Source organism: Lissotriton vulgaris, chromosome 3_1 (assembly GCF_964263255.1).
Source record: "Lissotriton vulgaris chromosome 3_1, aLisVul1.2, whole genome shotgun sequence".
In the NCBI taxonomy this organism is placed as follows: Eukaryota; Metazoa; Chordata; class Amphibia; order Caudata; family Salamandridae; genus Lissotriton; species Lissotriton vulgaris.
Genome location: NC_141689.1, coordinates 916,276,879 through 916,303,091, shown reverse-complemented (window position 1 = coordinate 916,303,091; position 26,213 = coordinate 916,276,879). Strand labels below are relative to the sequence as shown.

General features: G+C 45.2%; 1 protein-coding gene across 1 annotated transcript in view; it reads left to right on the top strand.

Moving 5' to 3' along the window:
* Window positions 1-26,213, top strand: part of CEMIP2 (cell migration inducing hyaluronidase 2) — a 336,915-nt gene that overhangs the window by 230,917 nt on the left and 79,785 nt on the right. The window contains exon 15 of the mRNA XM_086961256.1: window positions 1,549-1,704. Within this exon, the coding sequence (XP_086817382.1) occupies window positions 1,549-1,704 (156 nt within the window). The remainder of the gene's footprint in view (window positions 1-1,548; window positions 1,705-26,213) is intronic.

Here is a 26,213-nt window from a genome sequence, read left to right as displayed (position 1 = left end):
CATCCGGGGCTGCCTTGGGGCTGTGTTTGACTGGTTTAGTCGGCACAGTCTCAAGTGCAACTCCGACAAATCCGAGGTTCTTTTCTTTGGCTGCCCCGCCGACCCTAAATGGAAAGACTGGTGGCCGGCAGCCATGTTTCCCCCCCCTACTGGCGACTCTGGAGCTGCTAAAAACTTTGGTATTCAGATTGATAATTGTCTCTCCTTTAGGGCCCAAGTCTCAGGTTTAGTCGGCAAATGCTTTGCCATTTTAAAAATGCTGAGGAAGTTCTTGCCGCTCTTGTCCTTGGAACATAGGAAGATCACTGTCCAGGCCCTGATCGGCTCCAAGCTGGACTATTCCAACGTTCTCTACCTCGGTCTGCCTGAATACCTCCTATCGCGTCTTCAGGTGGTTCAGAACTCGGCGGCCCGTGCCATCTTCGGCCTCCCCAGGAGAGCAAGGGCCAATGAGCTTCTCAAGACTCTCCACTGGCTCCCCATGAAGAAGCGTATCATCTTTAAGACCTTGACCATTGCATTTAAAGCTTTGCATGGTATAGGTGCCCACTATCTTCAGAAATGGGTCCGTTTCTATTCTCCAGCCAGATCTCTGCGCTCTTCCTCACAAGCCAAGGCAGCTATTCCCAGGATCCGGCGTGCCCGCTGTGGTGGGCGCTCTTTTAAACTCCTTGTCCCGCCGTTATGGAACGATCTCCCTCTCTCCTTGAGATCCAGCTCCAATCTTCTCGCCTTTAGAAAAGACCTGAAGACATTCCTCTTCCTGCAATAAACACCGCCTGTGTTTCTATGTTTCTGTCACCCATCCGTTTTTTTATTATTCTCCGGCCTTGCTGAGGCTCTTACAGCGCCGGGACACTCCTCGGAGTAGCCGTGCGCTATAGAAGCACCCCCTTAACATTAACATTAACACATCACCCAACTATGAATTTCACTGATATGGTTGCCATGAACAGCCATATTAACATTGAAAACAACATGCAACACCTTTAAGGCTCTATGAAGAAATACCTCACAAATATACTTAATGTATTTCGAGAAACTAATCTCTGCAGTAAATCAGACGTCCAGTCAGAAACACCTTGCGTCAGGAAAAAAAACAAGTTCTTTCTCAGGGACTGCAGCTTACCCAATTAGGTCAAATTAGCCAAGTACTTCCAGTCTTCTAAAATGAACCTATTAACCACACATCTGGGAATCTGAACCTCCCATCCCAGTGGCATTCATGATGCAACAGTTGTATCGCCTAATATGTGTTTATTAACCCATGTGCTGAGATTGTAGATAGAACTATGTAATACCCGCCAATTTTTGTTTATAGACTCATGCTTTAAAGTTTCCTGTGCCTATGTGTATTAACAAGATTTATTCCAACAAAATTGCCATGCATTATGCATCCACAAATTGATGGTAATGAGATGTCAAATAACCCTAAATCATGGTTTAAATTCAAATATTTGAAGTTGTTCAAGTATACAGCACTCAAATATGCATTCTGTTGGCTATGCGAAATATTTATGTGTTTAAAATAGATTTTTTTTTTCTCAGTGATGGAAGTTTCCCTAAGGATGAAGGTTCTAGCCAAGTGGTTTCCGAATCCCTGTTTATTGGAGAAAGCCAAAATTATGGATTTCAGGGAGGTCAGAACAAATATTGGGGCAGTGGAGGAATAGACAATAAAAATCGCACTTTGCCCAGAAACAGGTAATTATGGATTGTAAAACAAAGAAATGTGGATTAAGCATTTATTAGGAATACTTTTCTTGTATAATGTAACGCTCAACCATATATGAAGTCTGTGTAAACTTTAGCAACATCGATTTAAAAATGTTTTTGTTATTCAAAACCCTTGACTACACATGTAGTGGACGGGACCAGCCAGAAAGCTTGTATGCTACAACTTGCATGTTCGCGCAAAAGCATGCTTTACCTGACTCTATAGCTGTCTATTAAAATCGCTAAGTACACAACACAATCCCTTACACTTCGAAGAAGGGTCATTGTGTTAAGATCTAAAACCTAGACTAAAGGTGAAATTTCTCAGCTATGGTTATCAATGCCACATTACTGAGCCTCCAATGCATTGATCATCGCAGGATGGATAATATCACAGATGAAATCCAAATCTCTGCAAGTTCGAGCTACAGAATCTTGTGATATTCTTGCTGAAAGAAATTAGGATTGTGGTAATGGCTTTTATTTTGTTTACTTCAAGAAATAAATGACAGCAGCAGCTGAAATTGGTTCATCTGTGCTTCCATATTGAGCGTGTGATAAAAGGAACCTTCTAAACCATTCTGCTTGTTTTGATTAGTAATCCATGTTATTAGTAGTTTCATGATTATGCAGATTATGTACAGCAGAATCATTTTGGCCATGTAGCTGACTAAAGCAAGGTCACATTTTGGCTTTTGATACTTAATCCATGGTTTCATGTCAGGGAAATCAGTAGTGAGGATATAGATATGAAAGCCAGCATTTATGTTAGCTGGAAGATCTTGACTGAGTTTGTGTTGAGAATGTCACTTTTCATTTTTGAATAAGTTTGCAACAGCCACTGATGGGGTACTTCAATGGGTGGTGGTGAGGGGGGGGGGGGGGGGGGGGGGGGGGACCGGCGGAGCACAATAGGCTTGAAATTCTAATCAAATTTTGAATGTTTAGATTCAGCATTACTTTTGGTCTTGCAAAAGATCTCTTGTTTTTGCAACAACGGCAGTTTTGTAGCCCTGTTTTTGTTGTCATGCTTGGTTAAAGCATTTTCAATTATATATGTTACAGATTGTAAAGTTCTAATTTGACTGACTCAATTGTAGTGAGAACCCACCTAGTGTCATGTATTAGAATACCCCAAAAAGAGACTCTCTCATGAACTCCTTAGCTTGGACGTAAGTGCAGTTTTTTTCTCTGGCCCACTAGAAGCAATGCTGTTTGCTGTGTTCACAATGTACGTCCTTCAGATAAAGAGAAAACCTCCTCTGGATGGTTATTGAGCCTTCATTTTAGTTGTCATTTGAGTGTTAGAGATAGATTTCACTCATTGCTAGCTCAGCTTCAGAATCCAAACTATCAGACTTTGATACCGTTTAGTGGAATAACATGTTATTGATGTTTTTGTAGCGCGCTTACCGCCCATGACACTATCCAGGTGCTCTGTAGCAGGTGCGTAAGAACAGCTCTGGGGACTTAAATGAAAAGCTCAGCCTTCCGCATCTAGTTAAAGTCCAGAAGAGAGGCAGAGGCTGTGATGTATTGTGGAAGATTGTTCTTGGCTTCAGTGGCCGGGTACGAGAATGGGGAGCCCTCTGCTCTGCTTCTGTATGTGTGTGAGGTGTTTGCTAGTGAAAGGCCGATTAGGACAGAGGTATCTGGAAGGTTGGTGAAGTGATTGCGGCTGTTCAGGTAGGCAGTGCCAGGGTTGTTGAGAGCTTTTCAGGCATGGGTGAGGAGTAGAAGTGTGAGCGCTTTTAGTCTGGCTGCTGTGTTTTGGACAGTCTACACTTTTCTTATGAACTGGTTGGTAATCACTGTGTACACTGTGTTTTCATAGTGTAGTCTGCTGATGATGGTGGTTTGGGTGACTGTTTCCTGGTGTTGTCTGGTAGCCTCTTAAATATTTTCTTCTGTAGCCTCAGTATGTTGAAGCAGATTGAGACAACTGCGTTTTCACTTGGGCGATCATGCCCAGTTTTTTGTCTGATGATTCTAAGGATCTTTGCTTGCGAGTAGGGCTGGGGTGGATCAATGGTCTGTGGGCCACCAGCTAGAATCCTATAGTGATGCGTGGTTTCCGAAGACTACCACCTTGTTTTTGTATGAGTTCAATTTGAGGCACTTTAATTTCATCCAGGCAGCCACTTCTGCCATTCCTATGGTGAACTTGTTCCTAGTGTTGGGTGTTTTTTATGAGTATCAGTTGTATATCATTGGTGTAAGTTATTAAGTTTGTTGTGAACTCGTATGACGTTGGCCAGTGGAGTCATGTAGATGTTGAAGAGCATTGGACTGAGCAAAGAGCCATGCAAGACTCCTCAAATAACATGTTGTGCTTCAGAGGCATAGGGGGGATTGTTGGTTTCTTCTGGTGAGGAAGGAGCAGATCCTTTAGAGGGCGAGTCCTTGAAACTCTTAAGGAGGTGATATATTTGCACTTTGCAAATAGGAATTATTGACAGCAACTGCTACAAGACTGGGAATGATGCTCATCCTTGATAGAAGGTGGTTCTGGCGTTGGTAGAAGTTGCAGGGGGATTTTTTTAACCATGTCTGCCCCCCGGTGTTCCTGCCTTTAAATGACAGATGTAGAAGGAGCTGGTAATGGGCATTCAGTGTGAGAAGCAGCCAAGTGAGGAAGGATATAAAACATAAAAAAAGCGTGCTCTTTCTTTACTGAGTCCAGAAGGTCTTTACTAGAAGGAGAGCAAATCGCTTGTATGGCCCTTGGTGCCTTTTTCTCCACTTTGCTCAAGTTGTCACTTAGAGGCAATGGAGCCGTTCAGGTGCAAATCACCCTTCAGCCGTCATTGAAACCTAGAGCCACAGGAGGGAGAGGAAATGTGAGGAAAACGTGAGTCTTCTTGCCAGTGACCCACGCGCATGGAATGCAGGCCCATCTTACCCTTTAGTACCCACAATGTTAGTATTATGATTGCTTCGAGAAACTACAAACCTTCTCCGGCACGTGGTGATAATGCATTATTAAACCTACAGATCTGTACATCTCCCACCACATGCCACGCGCTGCTTCTCAAACCAGGAAGCCTTTTACAGCTTCCAAAATGGCGCTCCCTATGTGCTGGTGCTTCTATGGACCAGTCATACTGCAGAAACTGTTGATTCATGTATCTTCATCCCAAGCGGCTTGCAGTTTCATTTGAGGGACATGGTTTACAGGGTAACATGTAGATTGTGCTCTTCCTAATGACATATTCCAACCTGAGGGCGCAATGACTACTGTCTTCCATCATTACACGGCCATACACCCTCCCATAACATGTGGTGCATGCAACGTTAAACATGAAATGCAGTCTGTGATGTGAATGCATGTGTTTACTCGGTCTGCATTTTTTTAAATGGTAGATTAGGTTAAACCCCTCTAATTGCACATTACTGCTCCTTGGCAGTTAATTAGTTATGATCTCAATTGTAAAAGCAATGCAGTGTTTGTAGATTCACGGTGTGACCTCACTTATTCCAACGCCCTTGATTACTCAATTAGCTCATTGGCAATTAAGCAGGGCGTAGAGATGTTCTTTTTCTCCTGACCTCCAGATGATGGTGGTCAAACCGCACTTTAGTGCCTTATTTTTATGAGCTGTGCACTTCCATCATTCACGCTGCGCCTTTTCCACATCGGCTGCAGAAGCGACAGTTTAATGACAGTTGCCAGATTGCCCACAACAGAAGTAGGTCAGCAAGGTTGCAGGCCGTTGGATTCTAGTGAAAGGCATGATGTTAATGCCACATGTAGATTTTCATAATAAATAATAAAATCATTTCAGGTGATGCCACTGGTGCCAGTAAAGAAGCGTGCTGGACTTGTCAGTCTGTGTGCAGGAATACATCTGCTGTCACTCTGGGAAATCTATATGAGAAGTAACATCACCCTAGGCAATTCAAACAATTAGATCAACTTGTCTGTACAATGACAAAAATGAGAGGTAACACATAAACAACTAAGGTTCTGCTTTTTATTGACTCAATTAAAAATACATGTTGCTTAAAAGATTTGTATCTAAAGAAAATTAGACCAAATCACATCACTATATAAAAACAAATTCACAAAGAAAACAATATAAGTGGCACAACAATACATTGTTTGAATTGCCTAGGTTCTTACTTCTCATATATTCTTGTCCCTGACCTAGGAATTGTAAGAAATTGTGCCTCAGGGGGTCCTTGTTATATACACCAAAAAAACTAGGGGAAATCTAACATGAACACAGTCAGTTTTACAGGACATTCATTTACCCCATCAAGCATTATATTTGACCGACTTACCAATGACTGTGACATGCTTACTGGAAGCTGTAACAGAACCACACATGGAGCACTCATGAGTCGTCTTCACGCTAAGTCAGACTTCGCTGTGTGATGGAATCGTCTAAATGGATGTTGGACGTTCTGGGCTTTGGTAGTACTGCAAGGCCATTGTAATGGCGCGCACATGCTTTAAAAACAATTCGAACATAAAAAGGAGACTTGAGTTGACTTGCAGACAGAGATGTTGGATAGGGTCGTGTGCTGTGTTGCGAGAGTTTACTCCGTGGGGATAGCCAATGTGAATCCACAAAGACTGGTTTTGTGCCAGGTTTTCAGGATAGCTGGGTTTATTCCATCTTAATGAATTTGATGTAAATGCATCTGGACCTTCTTAATACAGTATGCTCATAGATCTGCGCAGACAACAGTGAAACTTTAACACCATCAGTGCTGCAGCAATTCCCCCTCTGTGCTACTTCTGATTTATTCCCATTGTTCATGACGAGCTGAGCTCGTCAAGAGCATCGAAGGGGTTAAAAAGCAGCCAGTGGATCACTAAAGTGTAACGCGCAGTTTTGAAATATTGGGCTGTTGGGTGAGATTGAAGGGTATTTGCTGGCGTTGAGGTAATGCGTTGCACTGCTGTGGTTTAGCAGGAATTGTCATCTGGGTCTTTGCAAAAAACGCAATAAAGTGATCTTTTTGTAAAAACGATGCAGAAAGTGATGACCACCTCGAAACTGAGCTCAGTGTCAGCTGTTAGCTGTAGGAAAAAAGGGACCGAAAATATATTTTAAAAAATGAATGTGTCTAGTATTTCTACATTACTGTAAACAGTCTCAAGTAGAATAAAGGCAGGGGGGTGATGAGGGGACTGAGGAAAGAAGTGTAATGAGGGCTTAGGTGAAGGAGCGAGGACCTCCGGAAGCACATAGCAGGCTAAACCAACAGCATTCACTTGTACTTGCAATAATTTAAAAAAACAGTCTAGCGGGGCCCAATGGACTGTATTGAAAGTTGAGAAGTGTTGTCCATCCAACCCCACCTTCAAATTGCGGTATGACTCCTCATTAGTGTCCATTGCAGCTCCTTCAGTCCCATAAAAAACGGGCATATAGCACATGGCCAAAGATGAGTCTGGCTGTCCTCCTTAACCTTCACTTGTACTGTGCACCAAAGCGACAAGGCAATGCCTAGGACACGCAGTTGCTTCATCATTGTGTGGCGTTCCTGTCTGCTAGTCTGTGTAGTAGGGCAGCCTGCAAGAGGAGAAGAGCGTTCCTCCTCCTGCCTGTAAATTCTGCTTGATCAGTGCTTCTTTTCACGCTCTTGCTCCCTCCGCTCAAGGTCCCTAAAGCACCCATGCCTTTGGTGCTTCCATGTTCCTGGGAAGGAGCCTGCGGACACAGTGTGTCAGGTTATCATCATCATCATCGTGGCTCAGCTGTCAAAACAAATCTGTTACCATTATCCCTCCTGATTTGCATGTTTCTGTCAGGTGTTGTGGCCAAGGTAGGAGATATCTTCACTGTAGTTGATACAATACAAACAGTACTGGCTTAAACAAAACTGTACCTGCAAACCTCATAAACCGACCACAGCAGGATCAGTGGGTGAGTCTGAGGTACAGCTGATGTGCTATTCTATCTGCGGGAAGCTTGGGGTGTATTGTTGCTCCATGCTATTAAAGACAAACTTTCAAAAATTGGGCACTGACTGAATTAAAGTTGTCAGTTAACTGTTTCTTATACACCATCTGAAGCATCTGCATTCACCTTGGATCCGTTATTGCAGGCATAGATTTCTTACAAATTGCGCTCGATTTCAAGAATTTGCACTGTCTTTAGTCAGGCCGATAGGCTCATATTCCATCACTCCTGCTTTGCAGCACTTATGGTATTACACCACACTAATAACTCCTGCTTTGCAGCACTTATGGTATTAACCCCTTCGAGGCTAATGACGAGCTGGGCTCGTCATGGCGCTTACCTGCCGTGCGCGGATGACAAGGCCAGCTCGTCATGGTGTATAGGATTTATGTTTTTTTAGCGCAGGACGGGAAAACGCCTAGCAGCCAAGTGGTTAAACCACAATACTGTGGTTTAAGTATTGTCCTACAGAGGTATCCAAGCCAAAATGTCGACAGTAAAATATTGTGAAGGCAACTACATACAGGCAATTATAGATTTGCTGTACTTAACTCCACTCAATGCTTAATTTGCACCTGTGTTTGTCGGTGCTCCGTACGGTTATTTATTTCTAACCAGCTGCACTTAATTAGGACAGTCCACCACATGGTGCCACTGTGACACCTTTTTAAGATCAGCAGGGTGTTTTAAAATTCCATGTTCTTTAGAAAACATGACGAAACTAGCGTGTCAACGCACCCCTACAGTTTCAGGTGCCCTGAAATAGTCAAAAATAGTCACACGTCTATGAGTTTGATGGTTAGTAGTTAGGGCTAGAACTGGCATTTGGCTTAGCTGACTTGGCAGTGAGTGATGTGAGCCGAAGACTCCTCCAGAGAAATAACTTGGGCCCTGGATATATATATCTGACACATGCTCGACGGTACACCAGGTAAGCTTTATTTTCACCTTCAGGGCATTTTACTGATAATGGCAAGTCGCCATCGCTGTCCCTCTGGCAGACGTGTTTCGGCTTGGATTGCCTCTTCAGTGCCAGTTAAGTGTGACAGGGTGCACTGGTGAGGGTCTTTTGAAAGTCCAGTGTATTTATCCTATTAGATGGTATTGTGCGGCCACAGAAAACGGACTGCAGGATCCGGTCTGTGCCTCTCACTGCATGCTGGTAGTTTGAGTCTGTTTCAGCTCACACACTTCCAAGCCCCCACTCAGTCAGTAGGATGCGTTCTTTCACGTGCAGCACAACAAAGGAAGAGCACTCGTCCAGGTTGTGAACATAGTCCAGTGTCTATGTAACAAGCACACTAGTAGTGCCCTGACGTTGTCAGCAAGCCGGTCGTGTTCTTCCTGTTGTTACACTTTGAAGGTGATTCCGCTCACCTGGAGATACGTCTTACGGCGGACGATCCGCCGTCTCTCCCCTTCCGGGTCTCATAGAAGCCCCTGCTGGGGGAAGGCTGCAATGCGTATTTGGTACGCTCTCTCCACAGGTTTGTTGGCTTTGCGCAGAGCACCAGAACGAGAGGCATGCCAGTCGTCAAGTACCAACCGCCTGACTACATACTCCACCAATCCCGCTTCCGTTCAAAACGGGCTGACACATGCTCGACTGCTTTATTTTCACCTTCAGGGCATTTTACTGATAATGGCAAGTCGCCATCGCTGTCCCTCTGGCAGACGCGTTTCGGCTTGGATTGCCTCTTCAGTGCCAGTTAAGTGTGACAGGGTGCACTGGTGAGGGTCTTTTGAAAGTTCAGTGTATTTATCCTATTGGATGGTATTGTGTGGCCACAGAAAACGGACTGCAGGATCCGGTCCGTGCCTCTCACTGCATGCTGGTAGTTTGAGTCCGTTTCAGATCACGCACTTCCAAGCCCCCACTCAGTCAGTAGGATGCGTTCTTTCACGTGCAGCACAACAAAGGAAGAGCATTCGTTCAGGTTGTGAACATAGTCCAGTGTCTATGTAACATGCAAACTAGTATTGCCCTGACGTTGTCAGCAAGCCGGTCGTGTTCTTCCTGTTGCTACACTTTGAAGGTGATTCCGCTCACCTGGAGATACGTCTTACGGCGGACGATCCGCCGCTCTCTCCCCTGCCGGGTCTCATAGAAGCCCCTGCTGGGGGGGCGATGCGATGCGTATTTGGTACGCTCTCTCCACAGGTTTGTTGGCTTTGCGCAGAGCACCAGAATGAGAGGCGTGCCAGTCGTCAAGCACCAACAGCCTGACTACATACTCCACCAATCCCGCTTCCGTTCAAAACGGGCTGACACATGCTCGACGGTACACCAGGAAAGCTTTATTTTCACCTTCAGGGCATTTTACTGATAATGGCAAGTCGCCATCGCTGTCCCTCTGGCGGACGCGTTTCGGCTTGGATTGCCTCGTCAGTGCCAGTTAAGTGTGACAGGGCTAGAACTGGCATTTGGCTTAGCTGACTTGGCAGTGAGTGATGTGAGCCGAAGACTCCTCCAGAGAAATAACTTGGGCCCTGGCACTAACTTTTTTCACGGACGCCACATATTTGTACCTTGGTGATATGTCTGTACTTACCTTCACAAGATTGTGGTAGTCGATATTTGGGAATATATATCTCGAAACAGTCCACTCCACTGTTGGCTAGACAAACGACCAGCACGCCATACCGTAGATTTAAAAAATATTTAATTTAAGCCCCTACCCCCACAACAGACGCGTATATATATATATATATATATATTATAATATTCCAATCCTGGATTCCTTTGTACGAAAATCAGGCGCTGACACTGTGGGATCAAGTTACCAAAGAAAAAGGTTTATTCCATACGATTAGCTGTATATATATATATATATATATCACATTCTGACATACAAACGCATTTCCGCTGACTCCCAGATAAACTATATAAGATATCTTCATTTTTTTGGGTGTGATCATGCCAATATAAGACGTCTGAATAAATAGTGTGCAGCACAAATAGTCTAGATGCCTATTAAGATCCTGAGAAAAGTGATTCTAACCCTTTAAACAGATGAGCTGTGTTTGTAGACAGATAAACACTAAAGGAACTTTATTCTTGAGTTCTCTCAGTAGTGCTCTACTCAATTAGCATGCTTGCCTCAGGTTTAGGCAACACGTTAATACTCTTCTCTCTTGATGTGGCTTCAGTGCGTTTCCGGCCAAGGTCATCGAGAAGACCGTCAACAAGCAGCTGGCCGCCTTCCTCGAGACAAATGGTTTCCTCGACCGCTCGCAGTCTGGCTTTCGGGCCAACCACAGCACCGAGACCGCCCTCATCGCAGCCACTGATGACATCCGAGCCCTGCTCGACAACTGGGAAACAGCGGCCCTCATCCTCCTGGACCTCTCCGCGGCATTCGACACTGTCTGCCACAGCACCCTAGTGCAGCGCCTCTGCAACGTCGGAATCCAAGAGAAGGCACTAGATTGGATCATCTCCTTCCTCGCCGGAAGGACACAGAGTCCGCCTCCCCCCGTTCAGATCAGAAGCCACCGAAGTCATCTGCGGCGCTCCTCAAGGCTCCTCGCTCAGCCCCACCCTCTTCAATGTCTACATGAGCCCCCCTAGCGGCCATCGCACGCCAACACAACCTCAACATCATCTCCTACGCCGACGACACCCAGCTGATCCTCTCCCTCACCAACGACCCCGCCACCGCCAGAGCCAACCTACACGAAGGGATGAAAGACGTAGCCGAGTAGATGAGGAACAGCCGCCTGAAACTGAACTCGGACAAGACGGAAGTCCTCATCCTAGGATCGTCGCCCTCCGCCTGGGACGACTCCTGGTGGCCCCCCGCCCTGGGCAGCGCACCCAAACCAACAGACCACGCACGCAACCTGGGCTTCATCCTGGACTCCTCCCTCTCCATGACCAGACAAGTCAACGCCATCTCCTCGTCATGCTTCAACATCCTGAGCATGCTACGGAAGATCTTCCGGTGGATCCCCACCGAGACCAGGAGGACGGTCACCCAGGCCCTCGTCACCAGCCGACTGGACTACGGCAACTCCCTCTACGCCGGAACCACTGCTAAACTCCAGAAGAGACTCCAGCGGATCCAAAACGCCTCAGCAAGACTCACCCTGGACATCCCTCGACACAGCCACATCTCCGGACACCTGAGAGACCTGCACTGGCTCCCGGTCAACAAGAGAATCCCGTTCCGACTCCTCACCCACGCACACAAAGCCCTACACAACCAAGGCCCAAGATACCTCAACGACCGCCTCAACTTCTACACTCCCACACGCCAGCTTAGATCGACCAACCACGCCTTCGCCGCTGTCCACCGCATCCGCAGAGCCACCGCAGGAGGAAGGTCCTTCTCCTACCTGGCCGCCAAGACATGGAACTCCCTCCCCACCCACCTCCGCCTGACCCAAGACCATCTCGCCTTCAGGAAGCAGCTCAAGACCTGGCTGTTCGAGCAGTAGCGGACCCCCCCTTCCCAAGCGCCTTGAGACCCTCCGGGTGAGTAGCGTGCTATATAAATGCATTGATTGATTGATTGATTGATTGACATTCCTTCACCTCCATGACTGCTTCTGCTCGTGTGATTGTATGTTATATTGAATGGGATTTATAAAGCGCACAGCTACTCAATGGAGTGTCTCAGCTCTAACGAACCAGTAATGGCAAGGAAGAGAGTAAAACGGGTGTCTACTGGATGAACTGCCAGGTTTTAAGCATTTTCCCAAACAGCCTTTCAAACTCAGTACACCTGAGTACTAAAGAGAGGTTGTTCCAACCACTAGCTCCCAAAGAGAGCAAGACAGACTCCTAACTCTAGCACGACCAAAAGAGTGTTGGTGGTATAACCTGTCCATCAGCCCTTGCGTGACCAAGGGCACCCTAAACTTGTGACAACATACAAAGACAAAAATGCACATCTGCTTTGTCTGTTCTTCATTAAAAATTGCTTCTGAGGTGTGAAATGCGTGCACACACAAAGGTTCCAACAGTGGGAGGTCAAAACGTCCCATCGGTTAGCCTTAAAATGGTCACCTATCTTTAAAGTACGTAAGAAAAGTGTAATAAAAGGCACTAATATTTAGGTCATTTTCATCTTGACATATTATAGACCATGTCAAGTAGCATATGCAGAATTTATGAACAGCCTATAAAAGTCTTTTTGTCGATATTTTAGGGATTAAAAAGTCGTACTAAACTGAGTCCATTTTTCTGAGATTTCCTGAAGGCGCCCCCCCACCTCGATTCCATTAGATGGGGGATGGATTTGTTTAACACACGGTGAAAGTATCGAGATATTTCATGAATACCTCTTCAGAGTTGCTTGTTAAACCTGAGGCCTATTACCCACCTTATTTAAGAATAGTGCCGCAAAACACTATTGGGCCGCATTATTTAAAAAGATATTCTCAGGGGGAGCTCCCCAATCTCTTCTAGAGGAAGTCAGACTTGACTGATTCACATGGACAATCAGTCCTGTTTGGGGTGATTTCTTATTTCTTGCCACTTTCAAAGGATACAAGCGGTCACATCATATAAGGCATTTAGTGTCGCTTCGGGTAGTCAAGGCCATGAACCTCTTCAAGTAAGCACTTGGGAATGCCATCTCTTGGCCTTTACTGCTTGGCCCTATCCTCTGTGTGTCCCTAAATTAAATAGTGATATAAACGTGTAATACCGCTATTAATTTGTTTCATTTAGAAACTGCTAGCACAGCTTGGCCATTTAAGGCTGTTGCATAAGCGGCATGTTTTGTTATTACTCAGTTAATGTAAATCAAAGGGATGAAAGGCGGAATCTGCCCTGCATTGATTCTAACCTGTACCCTGCAGGTTTTATACAGCAAACTCTTAACTGAACTATAATACATGGGAGCCTGAAATCCCTGTATTCACTTCTGTCTCTAAATGCCTTATTACAGGTGATTCGTAACATCTGCAGTCACCTGTAATAAATTCATGACATAAATGCTCAACTGTAATAAGTTATTACAGATGAGTTCTAATGTCACAATGCCTGCTGCCTGAGCAAGCAGCCAAGGTGAAAGACAGGTCACGAAGCATAATTGCAACTGTATGTTAAACAGATCAAAGTAAACGCAAACTGACTTTCATTCTTCTGATCTGTGTTTTTTAACAGACCATAATGGCAGCTTGTTTATGGCAACAAGTTTATTATGTGTTGGACACGCTGAGTCCCTCCTTCCCAACCAGATCATCTTAAGTGCCCCCCGCCGGGATTAAAACAACTTGAGAACATGGCTTATTTTTTGGTTGGAGATTTAAAGATCTCAGGTTGTATTTTATTTTTTAAAAACAGTGGTTCAAGAACACAGCATCAAAAACGGTGGCGTGCAAAAAATCCATCATCAGTATCATACCGTTTTACATGATTTTCCATCCAGTCAGGTGTTAGCTATACATGGAGTCTCCTAGCCCCACTACTACCCGAAGAATTTGCTTCATGGGTGACACGTCCTGGGTCATCCCAGCCCTTTTAAGGACCACTCACTTGGTGTAACCTCCATGGGCATCCCACACCAAGATGCTCCTCAGGACTAAACTAGTGGATCCTAGAACAACGTGCGGGAGGCGTGCTTACCATGAAGGGCACTTGCGCCCCATAGCCCCCACACCCACCATAGCCAACCCGGGCATTTGAGTTACGCTCTGATCTCCTGGCACGAGCTGCACTCTCCAACCACCAAAGGGCCAGTGTACCAGAAGCTCCACCACGCGAGGTTGAGGTAGGCTGGGGCCTCCGAAGCGACCATCTCAACTCCTCCACAGACAGCTTCTCTATATAATGATGCCCACACACCCCTTTGAGGTCCCCCAGATAACGTTATTATGAATACCTTAGTGAATGACCCGCAAGGGTGACGTGAGACTTCCTGTCAACCATGGACCCCCCCCCCCCCCACCCCCCCCACCCCACCCAAGTACGATAAAAGGCAACAGAAAACTTGAAAGGGTCAGACCAGTAACAACACTCCCCAGAAAAACACGTAATAGTAAAAAAGGGAGTTGGGTGTGAGGAGATAAAGGAAGGAGCAGGCGAAGTCCCTCGGCATCCTCCCGTTGCGGCATGATGCAGGGCGAGGTGTGGCACAGTTAGAAAAGGCAGCTTCCTGCTCTACCACCCCTTAAAAAGGGTGTGGAAGCGATATTCGTCCCTCACCCGCAGTGCTCCACAATGCGAGAGTGCTGACAACCCCCCCAAACCCCACGATATTCTCTAGTGGCAGTGGGCCATGCCCCATGGTGCCCTTTGGCCTGCCCCCCACAAACACTGGCTGCTCCTGCTGTGCCCCACATAATGGCCGACGCACCCCATTTGGGGTGAGCCTTGGCCATATTTGCACACTAAATGTCATTTCATGAATAACAATCTCTTGACTTTTTTTAAACATTCTGAGCTTCAGCACTTTTGACTGATTTACAGTAAACAGGTTATAATCCCTTTTAAAAACAAATAACCATCTGCTTTTTGATTGGTTTAAATTGCCATTGGTTTAAATTGCCATTGGAATCCCTTTTATTCTTCTTGTATGCATCCATATTACTTATTTCATATGATAGCGCTAGAGGCCGAGAAGGTAAGTGGTTTGCAGGAGGAGTTATGTTTTGACCCTGTATTATAAGGAATAAAATACACATTGCTGCACACACTAAGAATATTGCAGGTCAACTCGTATTTTCATGACCTTATAAAGAGACTCCTCCTTTGGCCTCTTTCCTCTAAACTCCTTGGTGACTCGCAATATCTTTATAAGGTACGGCAGGGTGCGCTTAATCCCATACATATCATGGACTGCATCTCTAATTGTACAATCTACTAATGTTGCTGCAGCCGCTGTACTAGCAACTCATAATGCAAGCGATCTGAAATTCTTTTTAGGTTAGCAAGAAATTGTCTTTTAGGACATAAAGAAAATCAGCGTTTTCTCATTCTGATGGGCTTGTAGAAATTAAGGTATGTGAAATGAGTGTGTGCACCCTCTAGAATATTTGTCTCCAAGCTGTCAACAAAATCCATTTTCCAATTAATCATGTCAAGTGGGGAGCACCAGAGAGCTGGACCTCAAACGAGTTGTTAACCTTGCGTGAAGTAATCCAAGGACAGAGTGGTCACTTGGCGAGGATCGCAGCCCCCGCCTGCATTGCTTCACATTGCCCAAGACATCATTTTGCCTCAAGTCTGTCCAAATCCAAGGAACGCAGAGGAAAGTTGTCATCATCATCCTAATATTTGGATGCCTGATGCTGGTGCTGTCTGGGCTCATTAGAAGATTGTCGGCTGAGAAGGACACCCCTTCAATGACTGACCTGTTTATTGCAACCACCTGGGCGGAAACCTGGTAGAATAAGATAGTGTACACGCTCAGAGAAGCTGTGGCCATTTTGTTAGCATGACTATATGTGGAGTGGTATCTAGCATTAAATTATTAATATTTTGTACATTTACAATGTGTCTTGAGCCCATGGACGATAACTGGCCTGAATACAGCGGTAGCGGAAGTTGCATCATGCACCCCTCTGGTGACGTCACACAGTTGACCTTTGATCCCAGCCTTGGCTCCTCACAGCCTTCTGTTTGATGCAGACGTGGGTAGAGGAGGGGCAAGTGGTTGGAGCTAAGGAAAGCTTTGGTCTTTCAGTCTGTGCAGCAGTGGCATGACCTCTGGGGCCAGTGGTAGGAGCAATTAGCCCAAGGACCCTTAATTAGCATTCGTTTTTGAACCGTAGTATTGCACAAGTTAATGAAAATATCTTTCTATTTGAGTTCTTCATCAGTCTGACGTTCTTGAAACTGATGGGAATGGCGGATCTTGAACCTGGTTGGCTGTCATTTTTACAATTTCTCATCACTACTTTCTCCCAGCCTTTTCTTGTATGTGCTCACTGGCCGCTGACACAGATAGAGGGGTGGGGCAGGTGGAGGAGATGCGGGGTGGGGCAGGGGGAGCGTGCGGCGGGGGTTTAATAATAAAAAAATAAAAATGAAAAGACTTATCTGGTGCTGCCGCCACCTCACGCTCCTCTGCTTCCAGTTCTTGGTCCTAGCAGGTCCCTAGAACAGCATCAAGGACTCCCCATCCAATCCCTGCGCTGCTCTCAAACATGAGAGCAGTGTGGGAATTAGCCTGAGTGGTTTGGATTAACGCTCGCTCAGGCACAGGGAGTCTGTGCTGTTTCTCCAGCTGTGCAATACAGCAGGGTTGGAAAAACTGACATGCGCACTTAAAAGTGCTCTTAGCACTCCTCCTCCCCCCTCCGATGTCACTGCCCTGCCCTTCCCTGCACACACTGGCTCAAGCAGCAGCTGAAAAATAAAACAATAATAAAATATCGTTTTATTTTTCAGTTACTAGCTTTTGAGCCAGTTGGGCTATGCTCCTCCGTCATTGCGGAGGAGCTGCCCCTGCATGTGCTAGTTTTCCCACTGCATGACTAGAGCAGTTTGGGAAATATATCAATTGAACAGTTGCTGCGTCTTTAACAGGAGCGGCTTGTGTAGGTAAGAGCGGTGGGCAGGGTGTGGGGTGGGGAGTCTACAGACTCGCCAAGGGAAAAAAAAGATATATTTTAAAACCACTTACCTTGCGCTCACCACATCAGCGATGCCGCCAGCACAAGGTAAGTGTGATTTTTTTTCCCCCCCCCCCTCGTCATCTGGCCTTTCATTTCATGGTATGTAAATCTGGAAATACCTGTCAAACCGACTAGCTGCATTAAGGTGGCAGCGTAGAAACGTCAGCCTTTGCAAAATGGTGGGTAGAAGCGTAGAAACAACACTAGAGGTTCATTGGCAGAGAAGGCGGTCTTGTAATCCGTCTGCTAGGGGCAAGTTTATCACCAACAACCCATTGATTTCTTAGTGCGCTGAAGTCCAAGTATTTAGTGTTTTTTAGGAAACTTAAGAAAAGAGAAAGTTACCCTTGCCATATAAAGTGTAACCTCATAAAGGTTGTCCTGCTCTCAAAGAGAAGGAACAGTTATGCTAGCCTAATAAAGTGCAGTGTGGATTTCCTGAATGAGCCATGACGTTCGCCTCTTCTTTCCACCTCCTACCTGCCTTCTACCCTTACCTTGTGTAAAACGATTTCTGCTGAGACGGCATTTCAGGAGTGATGCCACATTGCACACGGTGCTGCAGCAGGCAGGCCGTGGCGCCAAAATGTTTGATTTAAAATAAGTAAAACCATCTGGTGCTTTCCTGCTCAGGAAAGAACATATTCTAGTTTCAAAAATCCGAGTTTCTAAAGCATAAGGAATTACTCTAAATAATTCCTCTGAGAGTTTGGCTGTATGAATTTTGTTGGGCCCATGAAAATGGTCATGTGATAGGTTGCTAATGACTGGTTAAATGTAGCTAGGTTGGTATCTGGTTTTAATTTGTTTAAAGCTGACAGAGCTTTTTTACATTGCTATTTTAGTGCATGTATATTGTTATGTTGACACACGTTTCAAATATTTATATTCAGCAGCTTTTATTGATATGTAGTGCTGTTACCAGTACTTTGAGGTTCGTATTTTCTTTTACTAATTTTAGAAAACAAAGCTTTTGGTTCCCCCAGGCCCTGGTTGCGGTTTTGTGTGTGTTTTTCTGCGGTTCAGCTGCGACGTTACAGCGCGCAAGCTCAAAGTTTCTGTGTGGATTGGGCCGATCGAGGTTTCTTCAAAATTTGCTCCAGAGTATTTTTTCGTCTTATGTGCCTGGCTTTCTCACCGTTTCTGGGAGTTTACTGAATGAGTGACGAGAAACAAGAACCTAACTCTTTTTTGTCAAATATGTGCTTTGTCATTAAGGTACCTGAAAGGTCAATGACTGACTGTTACCTTGACGTTGATGCTAACCTTGCAGGGAGAGTCAGACGCCTGTGACTTGTAGCATTACTAGAGCCGCAGGGTGTTATTAATCCTATATTGCAAAAACTGGCAAACCTTCCCTGCTCAAGTGTCTCGCCCAGTATCATTCTGTTAGTAAGTGGAACTGAAGCGGAGTGCTCGGAAAAACATATCTACTCCGGTTGTAGTATGTGGCAGACTGCCAAGTGCCATATAGGGTGTGATTCTGAATTGGGTGACGCGCTATCCCCAGTGGGGATATTGCCGTGCCTGGTTATGAATACCGCAGGTGCATACACGCACCAGGGGCGGCCTTAGGCATGTGCAAGCTGTGCACCTGCACAGGGCCACCAAACCCCAGGGGCCGCCACGCTTATAAACATCCTTAATATAATAATCCTCTGAGGATGGATACATATTTGCGTGGCGACCTCTGGCAGGGATTTTGCCGCCTCCGGATCTGTTCCACTTCCAAACACCCTGACCCCCCCCTCTTCACTGGCCTCCGCACCTGCGTTCCTCCCGGGGCCCCCTACCCACGCTCCCTGTCCAGGGCCACCATGAGCCTAGAGCCGCCCCTGCACACACCTAGTCTTTGCTTCTGCACAGGACTGCATCCTGGGCAAAGCAGAATGGCCGCTAATGCAAAAACGATCCCAGAATCGCAACTCCACATATGAAATATGGCTGGTAATTCCTGTCCATGCATGTTAATTCCCATTCAGGGACCTGAAACTCAGAATAGCGTGTTGCAAGCGAAGAATTAAGAGCCAAAATCAGTGATTGCAGTCCAATTAATTACGGACCCCCTGCACAGTACAATACAAACTCATGCATAATTACTTAAAAATATCATCTACATACAGGCATCCTTGTCAATTTCCTTCTCTTCTTTTTATATTGGCATATCTAATGAAATCTCTCGCACAGGCATATATACTACAAGTAGTAAGGTCTTGTTTACCCACACCTGAATACTAACTTATTGAACGTGGTTTTGAAACTAATGCACAGGGAGGAATCACCAGCCTAGATCCAACACACTATGAACTGGAGTTCTCCCTCTGGAACGTTTTGAGAATTTAACATGTTTTTGCACCAGCTAACACATCACTGGGAAGCCTGTTGTTCCTTCTCTGCATAGCAGTCTAGGTTGTTCAGCTACAGGCACTGAGCCCTGTAAACCTGGTCATCAATTTAAGTTTGAGACCAAGGTTACAGTCTATTTATGCTTGCCAGGAAATCCTCATGAGATTCCAGGAAGGTGTAAGCACGTTTGTTGGGGAAGAGATCTACAGTAATTCCACAATGGCACTCCGAGCATGACAATGCAACGTCAAGTGTCTACATCTACAGATTCCATCTTCTAACCTCTTTTAACCTCTTCTATGCTCATGACGAGCTCAGCTCGTCATGAGGCACAGTGCAGCTGCACTCATGACGAGCTGAGCTCGTCATGGCCGTTGGAACGTTCGCACGCGGGGATAATTTCCCCGCTGTGCTGAACGTTCAAAAACGGGTGTGGCCGTGACGAGCTCAGCTCGTCATGAGTGCAGCTGCACTGTGCCTCATGAAGATCTGGGCTCGTCATGAGTACAGCGGCAACGCACGCGGCCCCCCTCCCCCCCCCGCACAGCAGGGGGAAAACACCCCGCAGCGAAGGGGTTAAGGTCTTCTGTTACTATTTCGCTCATTTTACCCAAAGCTAATTGGAATTTCTCACCAAAAGATTTTATGGTAGGGCTTCCAGTTTTATGGTGTTTATTTTTGAGATCTTTCCATTTGTATTTATCCATATTTCTTTTTTGCTTATTTTATCTAAAGGTATCCATATGCATGTTTTTCCACATTTATTTAATGGTTAAAGGTGAACACGCACGTGGATGCCTGATAGTGAATACACTACTGTGTAAATATCAGCATTGCAGTAGAAACACAGGCACGTCTGCTGCTGTTTAAGACATTTGTAAACCTCTTGCCTTTAGTTTTTTTCTAATTTCCTCTTCTGTCAGTCTGCACAACCATGACCTGGCAGTCATTATTGACAGTGTTGAGAAACACAGAAAAGAACTCCTATTTTCCGTTTTTTTCCTAGTTTTTAAAATAATTATAAAGGGATATATATGAATGTATCTGTAAACGATAAAAAAACCAACAAAAAAATGAAAATGGGTATTTTTATTTTTGATCTACATATGTGGCACAAAGATGCCAGTTCCATTAAAAAATGTACCTCTATGGAGTATATTTTATTGCATACAGCTACATTTCTAGTGCTTTTTAGGTTTGTAAAATCTCTTGTACACAAAAAATACAAGCTTAAAACTGGCTTGGAGCTCGCACATTCCTTACCATTGGTTGGCTCTGGTGTTACTCTAATTTCCTTGCTTGTAATTGGTCAGAGCCGCCTACTCGCCTCTGCTTCCTGATTGTGCTTCGTATGTGTCCCTGTCGTGGGGCATGGACCAACTACAGCTGCCTGTCTGAGGCCAGAGTCCTTCCACTTTCCGCAGCCTCTTGCTGGTACTCTTATAAAAAATTTCTTTACATGCACTCTTTTAGGGTGCATGTGTCTACTGTCCTTTTCCCTACTTCTACCCCCTCCCACTGTTACAGCTCCCTCCCTTGTTTTGCCTTCCCCGCTGTTATTTACTGCCCCCATCCCTCCTGCTGTCCGTTGTTTGTTCAGTTCCTCCCTGCCCTCTTCCCACTGTCTGTGGATTGTTCTCCACCCCATCACTCCTCCCGTTGTCTCTGGTTTGTCCCCCCCTCCCATAGTCATCCCACTGTCCATATTTTTTTCCCCGCCCTCCTCCAGCTGTCCACGATTTGTTCATTACCTCCCGCTCTTCTCCTGCTGTTGGTGGTTTCTTCCCAACTCCCTGCACCGCCCACTGTCCGTGGCTTGTTCGCCACCACCCGGCCATCCCCCCCTCCTCTCTCTGTCTGTGGTTTGTTCCCAAATCCTTATGCTTCCTTCCCGCTGTCTGTGGCTTGTTCTCTTGCCACCCCTTCTGGCGTTGTCACTGGTCTGTGTCCCACATCCCCGCTCTCCTTCCGCTGTTTGTGATTTGTTTTCTTTCCCGCTTCCCTCATGTTGCTTAAGCTCACTTCCATTGCCCTGTGCTGTTTTTACACATATTGGCCAACAGTGGGGGATATTGGACAAATTGTCATAAACGGAAAAAGCGTTATGACGCGTCAATGCCGGGTGCACATAGCACTTTTGTTTTACATTTTAAGCCGTGTTGCTGGGCAACACGGCTAACGCTGCTGTGCAACACATAAAAAATGCACATTAACAAAGCCAGTAGATCTCGCATAGGCGAAACCTGGTGCCTTTGCCAATGTTTGTTCATCTAACCATGCAACACAACAAGCACGACTACTGACTTTGTATTCAGACTTTGGTTCTACCGAGTTAGAAGCTATGTTATCAGCCTCCAGATCTGCTGTTTCTGGTGGATTTGTTTTTCACACCTCGTTACCTTTTTTGCTTCAATTTTGTTCCCAGCATTACTTAGACGGGTCATACTTTTCTGAGGTATTTCTCTTCTGAGCACATCTTGTCATTGATCATTTTATTTTGTGGGATTCATAACTTCTTTCTCATTCCAGTAGAGAGTTTGAACTTGATGGAGGCAACTCAGTGATTTTCTGAATCAGTCAGGTGGTGGTAATTTGTTCTTTCTAGCCCTTAATTTCAGTCTCTTACATAGGTATGTGCTCTATTTTGTTTTGGAAGTTGCCCTCTAAGTGGGCTGCCTTAGTTCGAAATTTTGTTTTAAACTTTGTGATATAGTTTGCAGATATTTCGTCTTTATTGTTCTTAGTTTTATTGTCTATGTTTTAGCAAGCTGAAGTGGGAGGTATCACACCCACTTTTGTGAACCTATTTGCTTCTCTGAAGAATTCCCATCCTGATAGAATTCAGAATTGAAGCATTATCCTTTTTCTGGTGAGTAAACAGATTTATCCATTCAGTGGAATGGCCATATCTTTTATTTTTAACATATCCGAAGCAACATCCTGCAGATTTTCTAACAGGTCATTCACGTAGATATGGAACAAGAATGGCACCAGTAGGGTGTTGAGTTTGCATTGTTCATTCATCACTTTGACAACATTTAGATTAAGTTCCTCAATCTCTCCCAAAGTAACTCTGTTAAATGCAACGAACTAAGGAGATTTCATATATAGTGTATTATCGATTCAATGCTGCACTTTAAACCAATATTCCATCACAGCTAACACAAGCATGACGAAAGCCCATTCCCTGTGTAAAACCAATACTCCAGGGCTGAAGGATGACTCGTTAATCAGCCTGACCTCTGCATCGATAAATCTCTTGATCAGAAAGTGTTTATTTTTCACTGTGGATCCCATTGGCCAGCTTTCCATGACACTTCACTGCCAGAAGAGGCAGGTCTACATCATGTAAGGGGGACATAAGTTCTTAAGGTACCTGCAGCACAGGAACATAAGTTGTTTGTTAGTCACTGCAGACTCCATCGACCAGCATTCCACAGCACTTCACTGCCAGAGGATGCAGGGTTGCACCACACAAGGGGACAGATTCCCTTAGGATACCAGTGGCACTGGAGCAAAAATTGTTGGTCTCTGCGCACTCCATCGACCAACATTTCACGGCACTTCCCTTCCAGTGGAGGTGGGCTTGCACCATGTAAGGAGGACATATGCCTCATAGGATACCCACTGTACGGGAGCAGAAATTGTTTGTTGGTCACTGTGGAATCCATCGACCAGCATTCCACTGTACTTCACTGGCAGAGGAGGCTGGGTTGCTCTACTCAAGGGGCCTGTGAAGCGGTGCACATGCCTGGGCCAAAAGCGGGTCGTCCGGTGCCCGGATTAGGCTGTGCGGGGCCCTCCCTCTTTCGCTGCCTCCTTCTTGCGACCATTGTCCTACCTTCTATGTGTAAGCATTAATCAGTCTGCTCTGCATGTGCCCCTGACCAGGGCAGCACCATTGACTCTTCTTAGCATACACTGTTTGGATTATCTCTCCCCAGAGACTGAGCTTACACAAGGAAGTTTGTCCCTCGATGGTGTTGCCCTGTCCTTAACTTCTGTCCATCTACCTACTACATCCAGCAATAACAGACCCAGTTGCTATTCCAGCCAGTGCCCCTATCCATTTGAGGCCAATCATAGCCCTGAAATGCAAGGAAAAGAAAAGCAGCTCATCCTCCCAGAGTCCAAGAGAGGGAGTTGAACACTTGTGCACATTTTACCAGATCACTTTTCTTTGAGTTCCACTTGGTGGATACGTTAAGCGCCAGGGTTTGTTCACAATTGAAAGAGCTATTGCTTCAGTTAACTGGCAGGGTGGACAGAATTGATACTAAGCTGGCTGAGCTCAGTGCAAGTAGGGTTGCTACTAACAGAAGAGACTCAACCGTAACAGGGAATCTAAGTAAAGTAAATCAAGGGATGCAGTCGGTATACAACACACCTGTTGGCTGTTTGTGCACAGAATCACCTAATGCCACGTTTGATCCTGGTCAGTCAATCCCTGATTTGAGAGACCGGATCACGCAGAGATCTGTGCCGTCCATTAACAGTGGCTCTCAAAATAATGCCCCCAGCCTTCTCATTTCCCCCCGCCCACATGAAGCAAAGCTCTTGTAAGTTACCCAGTCTGTCTCCCGCCTAAAGCTTGCCCTTATGTGTTGATTCTAGCTAAGGTCCAACACTTGTCTCGCAACTCGGTTGAGCCTTGAACAACTAAAGCATAAAGCTATTCATTGGCCGGCTAAGAAAGAATATGAATTTGATTGTGTAAGTCATTGTTTGTGCACGGTTTCCTGGTACAACTCAATGGCTGTGCTCTGAAGAACTCGTCTATTGTTGTGCTACCACTAGGACACATTTACTGTCCCCCTAGCTTTCTGCAATGCAGGCACAATGTCTTTCTCCCCGGAGAGTAGGTTCATAAAAAATGTCTGTGCTTTTCATTTGTAAAATCAGTTCTCTCCCCTGATGAATCTTAAGAGCTTGGACTGACAAAAAGATAGTTTATCTTCGAACTTCGCTACACACCCAGCAAGGACCTCTATTTTTCTTTCTTGTGAAGCTTTGCTACCCTTGTCCACGCTCAGCACTGCCACCAACCCTGAAAGTGTGACATCATGCTCCTCAACTAATCCGATGACCTGGACCCCTACTTAAACTATTGTGAGCTAGAACATTTCCGCATTGAAAGCTAAATTGAATGTAGCCAAATGGTTGGCATTTATCGAGCAATTTAATGTTATTTTGTTCCGAAAAATCTGGGCTGCTTCTAATTTGCTATGCAGTGGCTTTGATTGCCATTCTCATTTGGCAACCCTTTCCTCATCTGTCAGCTAAAAGGGCATTGTGGATGCATGGTTCAAGTTATGGAAGTTATGGCTTGAAGCATCAATTAATGTCTTAAATATTACTTGCATGTTCATTCAGGGGTTCCCGGTTAAATTAGTTCATTTCTATCATGCTGACTTTTCATACTCTAACATCCATCATTACCAAATCTTGTTTAAATCTGTAGATGGGTTGTACCATTCTAAATGTTCATATTCCAGCAGGGCACATGTTGTCCTTTGTGGGTACTTTAACACAAAGTTACAAGATGGGATTTGTATCCTTCGCCATTCTGGGCCACACTGTATTGCCAGCCTGATTTAGGATAACTGTGACAAGAGGGTGGGAGCTCCAGAATGTTGTGGGTGAGAGGGACTTGATTCAGCAGTGGTTGTAACATCCCTGCTTACTCAGCACATGATGGTCACTTTGATAGATTATAATTTATGTGCACGGGTTTTCACTCAACTGAATCCTGTGAGACTATTGGTAAACCTTATAGCAATCACAACCCCCTAGTTGTGATCCTACCCCTGTATCCAACTCTTGCCTTCTATCGAAGGACAATTTTTTTCTACAACCCTGGGTGGATTGAGGGTGGTGTGGAAGATGAATGATGCCTGGGGCTTTCTACAACCCCCTCATTCGTGATCACTCTCCCCTATGTTACTTATGTTCGCCTGCACAAACATATTCGGACCATCAAATTAGTTATTTTTTAGATATCTGGTAGAAAATTAAATTATCTTTGTTTAAGCCTGTTCGTAAACAGTCTCATCATGTATGAAAGTGGTTTGATACTACATGCCTGGGGCCAAGAGGCAATTGTGGAAAGCCCTAAAATTTAGTCCAAAGGACAGCGCAGCAATTGTAGCATCTTTCTTTAGTTATATGTCCACTCTTAAAGAGAGAAAAAATAACCTACGCAAGCACAAATATTATTCCAGTTTATTTCTATGTCCTCTAAGAAAGCCATTTTGGAGAGCTGTAATAATCCTTAGAAATAGTGAACCTCACGTTTCCAGCCTAAGCGTACTTATTACTGCAGAACAGTGGGTTGCTCACTTTTCCCAAATTTGTTCTGTGTAGCAACTGTTCAGATGTGCAACGTCTGGACGCAATCTCATGGCGTCTGTATAAAAAACTACCTGTGAACGTATGTGAGATTATTAATGCCTTGCAGTTGAATCCCTCAGGAAAGGCGCCTGGGCGCTGATTACCTGTCCTTTGTCCTTTTATTGTGTAATGTTGATTTGTTTGACACCATTACTCACAAATGTATTTAAAAAGGTATCTGCAAATTGTATACCAAATTCCTGGTCATTAGCCACTATTGTACCAATTGTTTAAAAAAAGGGACTAGACAGCAGCTCAGCTGCTATAGACCAATCT